The following is a 13862-nucleotide window of genomic DNA, read 5'->3' on the forward strand; positions in this document are numbered from 1 at the left end:
TGTAGCCAGCAGTGCAGAATTCCTCACATTGTCATGCCAGAAGTAGAAGTCCTAGCCTTTTCTTTTTTATAGAAGCCCCATCTGCTCAGTGTGGCTGGCCTAACCTCATAGTATTTTGTTCTACTTACAAATTTTTGGCCCCCAAGCTTAGTTTGTAGTATAGGACATAATATCCCCCACCTTGCTTTTTCCTGTCTCTCCTCCAGGTATGCAGATATGTTTTTTCGTTTTAAGAATTATGACATTAATCCATCAAAACAGAGATAGATATGTAAAAATAACAGAAATAAGCTGAATTTCGTACTCCCTCTTCAGGTAGTAAATGGAAGTTCAACCCACCTACTTTTCTTACCTTGGATTTTCATTTCTGCAAGAATATTCTAGAATTGTTTATTTTACCAGATTTTCCTCAGCCTCACTTCTTAGCTTATCATAGTGGAGGACTTTAGGTTACTTTTCTCTTTAGATAATCTCCAATCTGAAAATGGAATCCAAAGGTGCCTGGCTGGTTCAGTAGGTAGAGCATGCAGCTCTTAATCTTGGGGTTGCAAGTTTGAGCCCCACATTGGGTATAGAGATTACTTCAAAATAAAATCTTTAAAGAAATAAAAGTAAAAATAATAAAATAAAAATGGAATCTAGTCTGAGTAATAGATGTTCACCTTTTTTCAAATGGGGAAAGGAGGATCTTGAGGCTTCATTATATTTCAGTTCTATAGGCATTTGCCCCACTTAAGCATTTGGGCACTTTCTGGAGGGTAAGAACAATCTTATTTTATAATTGTATCCTTCCCACCATGTCTTACACAAAACCTCTCGTGTAGTGTATGCATGGTCATAGATTATAGAATAACTATTGAATGGAAGGATTGCAAAGAAATAGTGTCTACTATACTATCTGGCTCTTGCTGGAAAAAGTTTGCTGATCCCTGATCTAATAGTTCTCTTATTTGTCCCTTCTAATCCATTCCTTTTGTCAGTGCCCTGCTTTGGTTTCTCATTCCTTTTTGCATTGGAATATTAACTCCTTACTGATGTTGTTTCCTGTAATTTTCCCTTCACCCTGCATGTGCTTTCAAAGTGATCTAACATACAGATTTGGTTAATGTCCTCTGTCCCTGTTGTCTGGAGGGTTAAGTTGTAAGCTGATCGTTAGGAATTCACACTCTTTGACTGTTGAGGCTCAGCTCTCACCGCTACGTTCTTAGTTTAAATATTTTCATTTCCCAAAGTAGGACTAGTGCCTTTCTACATGCTTTTCCATCTGCCTCTAACACCTTTCCCCAACTTTTCTCCAGGGACATTTTGATTAATCTTTCAAGTCTCAGCTCAAATGCTACTTCTGCTTTGAAGGCATTCTTGACTTTTTTGGCAGACCTCTAGGTTCTTTCTCTGTGCTTCCACAGTTCTAAATAGATATAGCCTACTTAAGCTTTATTGCGTCCAAACTGTATGATCAATTTCCATATCTGTTCCCTGATAAATTGTGCCTCTCTCCCATTTATTGTGTTACCTGAAGACCATTGTTACTGTATCTTTGTATCCCCAGAAGATAGTACTTTTGTTGGATAAAGAAATATGGAATTAAAATTATATTTTAGAGGGCACCTGGGTGGCTCAGTTGGTTGAGGATCCAACTCTTGCTTTTGACTCTGATTGTGGGATCAAGCCCCATGTCAAGTTCCATGCTGAGCATTAGATCTCTCTGTCTTCCTCTGACCCTCTCCTCCTCTCACACGCTCTCTCTCTCTCTCTCAAATAAAAAAATTATATTCTAGTATTTTATATAATTATGTTTGCTTACCTGATGTCTTGAGATTATTTAGTCAGAGTGAAACCAAGTTTATTATTGGATGTGAACTATATATAACTTAAAATTTTTTTCTGTTTAGTGAAGAAAATTAAAATACACTCCAAAATGTTATTTTCTTAAAGGTTAGACTTAATGAGGCAGAAAAAAAATACAAAGATATTCAAGATAAACTAGAAAAGATTAGTCAAGAGACAAGTGCACGGGCACCAGAATGTATGGCACTGAAAACAGATGTTACGGCTAAGAAAAGGACCTATAATGAAGCTGAGGTGAGAGAAATTTTCCAGCCTGAAATATTGAATACTATGTATCAAATACAAATACTGTTCACTTACTTCTAAAAGGAGGGGTTTTATAATTAAGTAAGATCTGTGTTGCTTACAGATTTTAAAAAATGTAAGTTTCATGTGGCCATTTATGTACTTTGTTTTAAAAATATATTTCTGCATATATTTAGCCTCTGATTTGAAGATTTGGCAAAAGTGGATTTGAATAGGATATATATATTTATTTTATCAAACTATGTCTTATTTTTTGTTAGGTTTTATATAACCGTTCTCTAAATGAGTATAGAGCATTAATGAAAGATGATGAACAGCTTTGCAAAAGAATTGAAGAACTAAAGAAAAGGTAAGATGGTTACTTTGCATTGCGCATGATTACCTCATTTTATACAACAGTGCCCTCAGTGAAATGGAGTATCAGATTTTTCCATACTATTTCTAAAGGAATTTTATTACATTGCTTTGTGGTTTTCTAAACATTCAAGTTTTCATATAACATTTTCTATTTTGGATTATTTACTGTTAGTACCGATCAATCTTTGGAACCTGAACGATTGGAAAGGCAAAAAAAAATATCTTGGTTAAAAGAGAGAGTAAAGGCCTTGCAGGATCAGGAAAGTTCAATCAATCAAGAGATTGAACAGTTTCAGCAAGCCATAGAAAAGGACAAAGAAGAACGGGTGAGAATTAAGTAAGTTTCAAGATCCTTAGGATGATTATTTTTAATCACTTGAAAATCATGTAGTTTGGTGTTTATGAAGACAGAAAACATGTTTCATTGTTGGTTCATGTACTGAATAAGGTGTGTGTGTGTGTGTGTGTGTGTGTGTGTGTGAAGTTTTGACAACTTGTGATGATTTTTCTCCAGTAACACAATCATTTTCAAATAAATCTGCCTTTAGTCTTTTGGGTAGCTGGGTCGTTCACTGGTAGGCAGGTGTTAGGGGGGAAAGGCTGGATATTCCTGTATAATTGTAGCACATATTTCTTCTGGTTTTTTGCTTTTATTTTGTAGGCGGGAAGAACTAGATGTGAAGCATACACTGAGCTATAATCAGAGGCAACTGAAAGAACTGAAAGATAGTAAAACCGATCGACTGAAAAGATTTGGGCCTCATGTACCAGCTCTTCTTGAAGCAATAGATGACGCCTATAGGCGTGGGCGTTTTACCTGTAAACCCATAGGCCCTTTAGGTATTTGTCACCATTTGGTCAGGACACAAGGAACATTAGAAATAAGGTTTTATTTTCAGGAAAGGTTCTCTTGAATCTAGTTTTAAAAGTGTTATCAAAGGGCTGTGTAATTATATGTGGATTTTAATTGTATATATTTTAAGAAATAATAACAAAAATCACTTTAAACTTTATAATTTTCCTTTTGTATCTTTAAAGCATAAAATAGCCAAAAGCAAGATAATTTAGGATAAGTAACTATAGAGTTGAATAATCTGATTCAGATTTTTTCCTGAATGAATGAATAAATGAGTTAACTAATTTGAATATAATTGATTAGTTGGAAAATCCAGTGACATCAAGATAGAAGAATTCTCACCACCTGAGTTTTGTGTAACTTTTATAAAATGACTTATCTTTTCTTAGTTTCTATTTAGGATTGTTTCTAAGTCCTTTTTCAACTGGAAAACCTGGGTTTATTTCATTATCCCCATATATACAGAAGATTAAAAATATATACATGTCTTTTGAGTTCTCCTGAGAAATTATCTCTAATTCTGTAATATCATTAGGGGAAAATGATGCTGTAAAGATAAATATATATATATTTTATTACTAAATATATTTACTGTGGAAATGTGGCATTACATACTATATTATGGTGATGTCTCTTCATGTAAATGATATGTACCTCTGTACCAGGATCTGTTTCAATGGATGAGGCATTTCTTCTCTGTTTTTATTTATTTTTTTATTTTTTATTTTTTATTTTATTTTTTTTTAATTTTTTTTAACGTTTATTTACTTTTGAGACAGAGAGAGACAGAGCATGAACGGGGGAGGGTCAGAGAGAGAGAGGGAGACACAGAATCTGAAACAGGCTCCAGGCTCTGAGCTGTCAGCACAGAGCCCGACGCGGGGCTTGAACTCACGAACTGTGAGATCATGACCTGAGCCGAAGTCGGAGGCTTAACCGACTGAGCCACCCAGGCGCCCCTCTTCTCTGTTTTTAAATCCCAATGTTAATCAGTTTTACAGAAAATAATAAAGGATCTGTATGTAAACCTTTTGGTTTGATATTCAAAATGCCATTCAGAGGCTGGAATAGTATCCGATTACATAGAAAGGCCTCTGCTGATTTACATTGGAATGAGTGGGACAGTTCTTTTCATAGGATTTGATGAGTTGTCTTTCCAGTGTATCCAACGGATAAGTGGGGATTTCCCATTTAGTTAACAGAAGATCTGTAATGTCATCTATACTTTATATGAAAATATTTTGAATTCAATTATAAACTGTTATAAAAAGATAGTTACATTAATATTTCAAAGTAAGGATTTATGGGCCTTTTAATAATTTTCTCACTTTTAGGAGCTTGCATTCATCTTCGGGACCCTGAGCTTGCTTTGGCTATCGAATCTTGCTTAAAGGGACTTCTGCAAGCCTATTGTTGCCATAACCATGCTGATGAAAGAGTCCTTCAGGCACTGATGGAAAAGTTTTATTCACGAGGGACCTCACGGCCACAGATAATAGTTTCTGAGTTTCGGAATGAGATGTACGATGTAAGACACAGGTAAGGTATCACTAGTTAAGTGCCATTTCTGGAATTGCTTAATCATGTCCAAGATCAGAAAGAATTAAAAAAATTTTATGTTAACCAAATATGTAGTACTGACTTAATGAAATTTCATCAAGCCGCTTCTTTAATTTCAGCGTAGGCACTGGAGATGCATAGGTAAATAAGACCTGCTCCCTGGCCTTGAGCTCCTTACACGAGGTGTGTTGTGGGAGCCAGAACAGGGAGAGAGATGCAGTGTGGCATAGAACCAATGCTGAGGGAAGTGATACAGACCTAGGCAAATTAAGGGGTATGTGGGGGGTGTACTAACAAAGAGCTTTGACACTCATTACTCACGGTTCAACTCTCAAGGTGCTTTGCAGATCCCTTAAAGAACCGTGGTTGTTTTCTTTGATGACCGTAATAAACTTCAAGGGCCCAGTACCCAAACTGGCCTCTTTGCTAACTGCTGACTAGCTACTCACTTTACTTTTAAATATAATAACATATTTTCTAATTTAATCTTCAGCTTTGATAAAATTAGATCACAAAATGCAGATGTAGTTCAGATGAGAAAGTAATTACACGTTAGATGTTAGTAGCTAGATTAGGGAAGAAATTCGAGAAAAGAGGACACAGGATTAGTCTCCTGAACTGATGAGTTTGTCTAGTGACAGACAAGGGTTAATTGCTTTGTGGGCAAATAGAATTCTATGTGCAAAACGTATGGTGGCACGGCATCATAAATTATTCTGCAAAAAAATAGCGTGTGCATTATGGATAGTAAGGGACAGATTAAAAGTGTTATTTAGGACAAAATCAATAAACCCTGTCACTTGAATGTAAGAAAACAAAAGAATTGAGGATACCTTCCAGGTCTCTGGCTGGAGTGAGTGCCTAGCAGGTGTGTGCTTCAGGAGAAGTACAAGGAAAAAGTGGATTTGTCAAAAGAGGATAAGTCCTGTTTTGGAACTGTCCATTTGGAGCTTTTAGGCTAGGTATAAGGATTTGGGAGTTGGAGGTGAAGTGTTTTCTCAATCTGCAGAAAAATTTGACCCTACATTAGTTTCTAGCTTTGACTCCTGATTTCTAAGACCTGATAAAAGTGAAATTTCCAATGTGCTACCAGACAGCATTGCTTATGGTAAAAAATGACCCCTGACAGGTTAGTTGCATCTGAAGCGGGAGAACTCTGAACACCTGGTCTTCCAGCGTGGTGACTCGTAATTGGGCGTTTCCCTACGGGGACCTTGGAAACTGCCCCTGGGGGATGGCTATGAGAGATTGACTTCTGTGAGGAATATCCTCTTTCACTGGCACTGTCATTTGGGGACCAGGACCTTGGGTCCTGAACTGTCGGGATGGCTCCGTGAGCTGCTGTGAGGACTGCCATGAGTAGGAAAGCCTGGTGCTGCCCGACCGGCATGCTGTGTCCCCAGAGATTCCCCGGGGATTGTGGCTCCAGGCTCCTAGCAGCATAGCACATCCTGGGAGGTGGTGCAGAGTGAGAGCTACGTTTGTGGAGCCTGAGGTCACTTCTCAGAAGTAGGTGAATCCATGTGCTGAGAATGAGGGCCTCACCAGTTGGGTAGGTTTGGGAGAGTGAGAGAGGAAGCTGAACCAAAGTCTACTCAGGATTCAGACACCTGTGGTAGCTGCAGGATTTTTTATTTTTTAATAGGTTTGAGTAGAGAGAATGTATACTGTTGGATTAATACTGCATTAGAATTTTTTAGAGTGGGTAGGTGTTGCAGGAGAAGAGAGAAGCAGTTGAGAGTGCTGCTGGGAAAGTAGTTCATGACTGGCCATGCGGCTTTGGCTGGAGAAGGAAGCAAGTGAGGCCTGGGAGAAAACCTGTAGGTGGGCCGCAGGAAGTTAGCAGATTTGACAGGCATGGTCAGCCAGGAAGGCTGTAGCTCGTGGTAACAGTGGGAAGTTAGAGTAATAGAGTGGCTCCAGAGTATGACAGAGTCCGTGTTTGCCTTTCGGAGTAGTTGGGTATTATGTTGAAGTTCAAGTTGGTGGGGTACTAGAGGAAGTTGGATGTTACTTTTAGGTGTTGACAGAGTATTGACAAGTTGGGTACATGTAATATTCTCTCAACTTTAGCTGCCTTACAGACGTTTTGGAGGGATGATTTTCTTGTGAAGAACTTTATCAGTATATATTGTGGTTCAAATGCTAAATTTTAAAATTGTCCATGTTATTTTAATGCAGAAAAGAACAGTGAAACACTATTGGAATATTAGAATGAATAAGGAATATTAGGCTCATATTGAGGAACCTCAACAGAGATTCCCCGGGAAAGTGCATAGCTTCCCAGGAGATACTCGGAGTAGTTTCCTTTCCTTTGCAGATGGCCTTGTTCCCTCTTTTCAGAGGAAATAGAGGATATGGAACTGCTTAGCATGCTAACCACCCACAACCTGGTCTGTGTCTGTACGTCTTCTCCCACTCAACAGAGGAGATGCTCTTTCTCTCTAAAGCTGTTTATCAATCCCCGTAGGCTCTGAATTACATGCTTTCTTCCCTGATTTGTGAACCATTTCTTTTCATTACTTCAACTCTCTCCTGAACTTTAAATGTTCCTACTCCACTGACTTCTCTCCCCTTTAAACATCTTAGGTCAGTGGTTTTCCTCCTCCATCTTAAGAGCAAACTCACTGGGGCACCAGGGTGACTCAGTCGGTTGAGTACCTGACTCTTGATCTTGGTTCAGGTCATGAACTTACAGTTCACAGAGTCAAGCCCCATGTAGGGCTCTGCACTGACAGTACTGGCTCTCTCTCCACCCCTCCCCCCTGCTCGTACACTCCTTCAAAATAAATAAATAAACTTAAAGAAAAAAAATTCCTTTAAAGGGAGAGAGTAATATTATCAATCTCATATAGTTACTCTGAGGATTTAAGTGAGCTAATATTTATAATATTCTTAGAATGCCTAGCACATAATATAAACGTTTGCTGTTTAAATAAAATAAAGCTATTACAAATGTTCTCAAATGTTATCAGATATTTTCCATTGTTATCTAGAGTCACACATTAAAAAGGCATATACATAAGGGGCGCCTGGGTAGCTCAGTCCATTCAGAGTCCAATTCTTGATTACATCTCAAGTCATGATCCCAGCGTCCCGGGATGGAGCCCTGCATCATCGGGCTGTGTGCTGGGCATGGAGCCTGCTTAGGATTCTCTCTCTGCCTCTCCCTCTGCCCTTCCCCCACGCGTACACTCATGCGCTCACTCTCTCTCATCTCTCGAAAATATATATATATGTATAAAAGTAAAGTTTGATAAGTTGATATTTCTATACTTTTGTGTTCTAGAGCTGCTTATCATCCAGACTTTCCAACAGTCTTGACTGCTTTAGAAATAGATAATGCAGTTGTTGCAAACAGCCTGATTGACATGAGAAGCATAGAGACGGTGCTTCTGATCAAAGTAAGATAAGATGTTTGCTGTATTTTGTATTATTTTTCAGTTTCCAGAATTGAAATTGGTTATATAAATTCCTGTTCCCCTTCTGTATTCTGGAGTTATTAATATGTTTTACCATGTGCTTTTACCTCATAGAACACTATAGAATAACATAGAACTGGGTGGTTTGTGCGTTTTCTGCCTGAGAACTTTTTTAACTTTTGGCTATTCCTCAGTAAATCATTTCACAAATACATATTATTTTGGTGAATGATGCTATAATTTTGTTTTTGTTTCTTTCTTTCTCGATTTGGTTGCCAGATCCGTTTTTTATTTACCTTTACAGATAAGTATGTTATTATTCTATTTTTTAAACAAATAGTCTATTTGATATTTCATGAGTTCTTTTTCTTAAAATTTTGAAAGTATCGTAAAATAAGTCAATATTTTTCATTTATGTATGTATTTTTATGTACTTGTTGGATTAAATCACCAAACTGTGTTTCATCTATTGACATAAATTTGCTGAGAAGGAACAAGGAAATTCAAAACAGAGATCTAACCAAAATAAGCATAGTAGAGTTTGTTTTTCTCATTATTGGAAATTGAGAAGTAATGGTGTCAGTAATTTAAATGTATATATAGTATATATGTTGCAAAGTAATATTGTAATTATTTGTGGGCTTGGCTCCCTCATATTTTAGGATACTTGAGGGGCGCCTGGGTGGCTCAGTCAGGTGAGCATCCCTCTCTTGGTTTCCACTCAAGCCATGATCTCGTAGTTTCGTGATTTTAAGCCCCACGTGGGGCTCGGGCTGGCAGTGAGGAGCCTGCTTAGGATTCTCTCTCTCTCCCTCTTTCTCTGCCCCTTCCCCACTCATGCTGTTTCTGTCTCTCTTAAAATAAATAAATAAACTTAAAAGAAAAAAAAGAAAAGGATACTTGAAAGAAAATAATGAAGTCCTCTTGTCTGTCACTAGAGGTTGGCTAGGCCTCCATTAAGTCTAATCCCTTTTTTACTTCTCTCTAGGGCTTAAATATTTCTAAGCTTCCCCATGTAATTCAGTATACCAATCTTTTACTGTAATTTGCTGTTCACTCACATCTTTCCAGGCTGTAAAAGTCATTTAGAAAAGAAAAAGATTTGTATGAACTGATCTAAAATGAATATTCCCACATGAAAATGTACATAAAATAATTTTTAATTTTAAACGGATTAGAACTTAGTTTGTCATAAAGCATTGTTTACAATGCACTATGGTGTTCTTTTTTTTTTTTAATTTTTTTTTAACATTTATTTATTTTTGAGACAGAGAGACAGAGCATGAACAGGGGAGGGTCAGAGAGAGAGGGAGACACAGAATCTGAAACAGGCTCCAGGCTCTGAGCCATCAGCACAGAGCCTGATGCGGGGCTTGAAGTCACGAACCGCGAGATCATGACCTGAGCCGAAGTCGGACGCTGAACCGACTGAGCCACCCAGGCGCCCCTCTTTTTTTTTTTTTAATGTTTGTTTATTTTTGAGAGATACAGCAGGCACGTTTGAGCAGGGGAGGGGCAGAGAGAGAGGGAGACGGAATCTGAAGCAGGTTCCACCCTGTCAGCAGCACAAAGCCTGATGTGGGGTTCAAACTCACAAATTGTGAGATCATGACCTAAACTGAAGTTGGTCTCCCAACTGACTGAGTCACCCAGGCACCCCTACTATGGTGTTCTAAAGACTCTCAGTAGTTTTAATTCTTTGAATCTTGAGTTGTTTTTGAAATTCTTTTTTTTAACTTTCTGGAATGATTTTATTTATGTTTAAATAAAAATACTTGAATCTTATAATGATAGGTAGCATTTTGAAATTGTGCATCAGAAAGGCTATGGCATAATTTGAAAAATGTATTTATCCCTCTATTTTTTTAGAGTAATTCTGTAGCTCGTGCAGTAATGCAGTCTCAAAAGCCACCCAAGAATTGTAGAGAAGCGTTTACTGCTGATGGCGATCAGGTCTTTGCAGGACGTTACTATTCATCTGAAAATACAAGACCTAAATTCCTAAGCAAAGATGTGGATTCTGAGATAAGGTTAGTGTCAGTGCAAGCTTTACTGTGGTATTCTGACTGCTCCCTGTGGTATTCTGTCTGCGCCCTGCAGTGTGCTTCCTTTCATATTACTCTAGCAACAGTTATTTCAGGGAAGGATTGTGAATATTTTCGGGCTTCGAAGATCATTTAGCTGGATGTAGAATTCTGGGTTGATGGTTGTGTCCCATCATCACTTTGACAACAGTATTTTGGACGGAGAACACAAGTGTGTTCCCTTGACCAGCTGGTCTGCACATCGTTTACTGCCTGTCTGCATGGAGATGAGAGCTGAACCCAGAGTGTCCGTCAGCTACACCACTGTTCTGGCGTTCAGCTCTGACTCTGCTCAGTGAGCGTATAGGTGTGCTGGTTTACATTCTGGCTCAAGTTCCCTGTTAACATCTCTTACTGTATTTTGAGTTGCACTGTTCTAAAAGGATCAGTCGGCAGAATTAGAACATACATCTAGGAAAACAGAGCTTCCAGAAGAGACTAAGTGAGAAGTTGAATGACAAGCTAGTAAGTGTATTCAATGAGATGCACAAGCATGCAGAAAGGATTTTTGGTACCAAAGAGCCATGATTTTCCAAACTAATTCAGTTGATGAATTGATGGGTTTTGGAACTGAATTAGTGACCTGGAAAACCTTCAGTAGAAGAACTAAAAACTTAAGTAAAATAAATATCTAAGAAAATTGAGTAAAAGTGAAAGTATTCTAAGTAATTTGTATATGTAGGGGAAATGAGAGTTTCGTCAAAATAGGTCTTGTTTTCAAATAATATTAGTCATTTTTATGTCGTGAGAGCAGCATAAAGAAAAATAGCTATAATAGATACCAGAACATTTGGTAAAACTTCTTTCTTAGCAACAGAGAAAAGTTGAATGACCAGCAACTTGGTGTCATGGCACTGAACGCACATTTTGTATTGACACCAAGTCTTTCTGATGGGATAGATGTGGGAATGTGCCAGTATAAACGTGACCTGTAAAGTGGTAAGTTTTTGTCCATTGTGCCATGACATTTAAATCAAGCCTTCCTGATTCTTAACTGGGTAAGACTAAATTATATGGTATTCAACAGACACAAGTGTAAAATATATAAAAATACTGTAGTGATGTTACTCTGTATGGCTCACACTTTTTTTTCAATAAAAATTGCCTCATGTATTTATGTCCCAAGTGTTAAAGAAAAAAAAAAAAAAGGATGACATTTTTGGAAAAGATTGTAAGTATGCCTCAGCAGCAAATTGGGATCTCTGATTCCAACAGTTTATTTATTTTATTTTATTTTTTTTGCTTTTGTGTATTCCGATATTTTAGTAATAAAGGTTTCGAGTTGATATTTGGCTTCAATTTTTAGCTAATGGTATTTGTACTAATGTGTAGTGGACACATCATTTGTTTTAAAAGTCAGGTGAACTGGGTTTTCAAAAATCGTTTCCCCTATTAAATAATATGGGAATCAATAAACTATTGATTGTAAATATGCGAAGTTCTGCATATGATGTTCATTTAAATAAATCATACAGAGAAAGACAAATACTGTATGATTTCACTTACATGTGGAATCTTAAAAACAAAACAAACAAGCAAACAAAAGAAAACAAACTGATGCATAGATATGGAGAACAATCTGGTGGTTGAACAGTGTCTCTGCAGAGGGATGAGGGGTTGGGTGAAATAGAGGAAAGGGATTAAAAGGTACAGACTTCTAGTGGGAAAGTAAGTAAGTCATAGAGATGTATAGTATATTAATATTAATATGTTAACTTTGGTAACAGATGGCTGCTATATTTTGTGGAGGTCACTTTATAATGTATATAAATATTAAATCACTTTGTGGTACACCTGAAACTAATGTAATATTGCATGTAAACTACACCTCAATTTACAAAAAGAGAAAGAACAGCTAATAGCTTAAAAAAGCCAAGCTTAAAAAAAAAAAAAAGACAGAAAGAGAATATACCAAGTTCTAATGATATTTAGATGACTTTTGTGTCATCTGTTTTGACCCAAACCAGTATATTTGCAAGTTTAAAAAAATTCATTAGTGTTTTTTAAATATAGAAAAGTATAAATTGGGAAACAAAAGTAGCTCATGATCCTGTTTCTCCATAGTCCTTATTGATATTTTAAAAAATAATTAGAAGAGGGGCACCTGGGTGGTGCAGTCATTTGAGCGTCTGACTCTTGATTTCGACTCAGGTCATGATCCCAGGGTCCTGGGATTGAACCCCACGCTCAGCATGGAGTCTGCTTAGGATTCTCTTTCTCTCTCTTTCCCTCCCCTGCCCACCCCCGCCCTCTGCTCACATGTATGCTCGCTTGCTCGCTCTCTCTCTCTCTCAAAAATAGATAGATAGATAGATAGATAGATAGATAGATAGATAGACAGGAAGGAAGGAAGGAAGGAAGGAAGGAAGGAAGGAAGGAAGGAAGGAAGGAAGGAAGGAAGAAATCTGTGCATATGGTGAGATAGTCCAAGAAAGAAAGAAAGAAAGAAAGAAAGGAAGAAAGAAAGAAAAAGAAAGGAAGGAATCTGTGCATATGGTGAGGTAGTCCAAACAGTGCAGAAAAGTATACAAAGTGAGACCATTCTCATCTCTCTTTCAAAAGTAAGGTAACAGTTTAGCAGTTTCTTACACGTGTTTTCTTATATGTGTTCCCAAAATAGTTTGAATCCTTGTACGGTGACTTAAATTAGACATAATTCACATACTATAAAATTCACTGTATTTTAAAGCATACAGTTTAGAGATTTTTATTATATTCATAAGGTTGTGCAACCATCAGTGTAAGCCAATTCCTGAACGTTTTCTTTACACCAGAAGGAAAACCCATACCCATGAGCCGTTATTCCCCCAATCCCAAACCCCCTGGCAACCACTAATCCACTTTTGGGTTTGTCTTTATGAATTAGTCTGTTCTGGATGTTTCATATAAATGGAAACATACACTGTGCAACTTCTTGTGTCTGGCTTCTTCCACTTAAGTGTGAGCTGTGTGTAAGTATGCATATGGTTTCTGTATCTTGCTTTTTTTCTACTCAGTGTTAAATCTGGGCAGTCTTTCCATCTCAGCACATTTAGAACTACCTCTTGGTAGTTCCCCAGTAGTTAACCAGTTCCCCGTTGATGGACATGAGAGTTATTTGCCATTTTCTCTTCTAACAGTGCTGCAGTGAGAACACACATACATGGATCTTGGCATAGTTTTGAAAGTGTATAGCTTAAATTCTTAATAGCTAAGTAAAAAGATATGTGAATTTTTAAGTTAGTTAATAGCTGTTGCCAAATGACTGTAATGGATGTATTACTATACGAGTAATGCTTTGATTTTAAATATTTAATAATATTAAGCAATACTAACATTTTTAATATGTACAATATTAAGTGAGCTCTAATAGTTATTAAAATAGATAATTCAACACTTTCATTTTATTTTTATGTAAGTTGACCATTTAATAGTGATTGCTAGATGACTCCAGAAAGATTCTCCAGTTTCCCATCATATTAGGAATACATGAAGGGTGCTTCTCTATAC

At 37.2% G+C, this 13862-nt stretch overlaps 1 protein-coding gene across 2 annotated transcripts in view; it reads left to right on the plus strand.

Annotated features, from left to right (window-relative positions):
• Window positions 1–13862, plus strand: part of SMC6 (structural maintenance of chromosomes 6) — a 73852-nt gene that overhangs the window by 28157 nt on the left and 31833 nt on the right. For both annotated transcript variants that reach the window (XM_042982461.1, XM_042982462.1), the window contains exons 11-17: window positions 1936–2082; window positions 2355–2443; window positions 2624–2788; window positions 3113–3291; window positions 4642–4846; window positions 8157–8271; window positions 10159–10319. In XM_042982461.1, the coding sequence (XP_042838395.1) occupies window positions 1936–2082; window positions 2355–2443; window positions 2624–2788; window positions 3113–3291; window positions 4642–4846; window positions 8157–8271; window positions 10159–10319 (1061 nt within the window). The remainder of the gene's footprint in view (window positions 1–1935; window positions 2083–2354; window positions 2444–2623; window positions 2789–3112; window positions 3292–4641; window positions 4847–8156; window positions 8272–10158; window positions 10320–13862) is intronic.

The sequence above is a fragment of the Panthera tigris genome, chromosome A3 (assembly GCF_018350195.1).
Source record: "Panthera tigris isolate Pti1 chromosome A3, P.tigris_Pti1_mat1.1, whole genome shotgun sequence".
In the NCBI taxonomy this organism is placed as follows: Eukaryota; Metazoa; Chordata; class Mammalia; order Carnivora; family Felidae; genus Panthera; species Panthera tigris.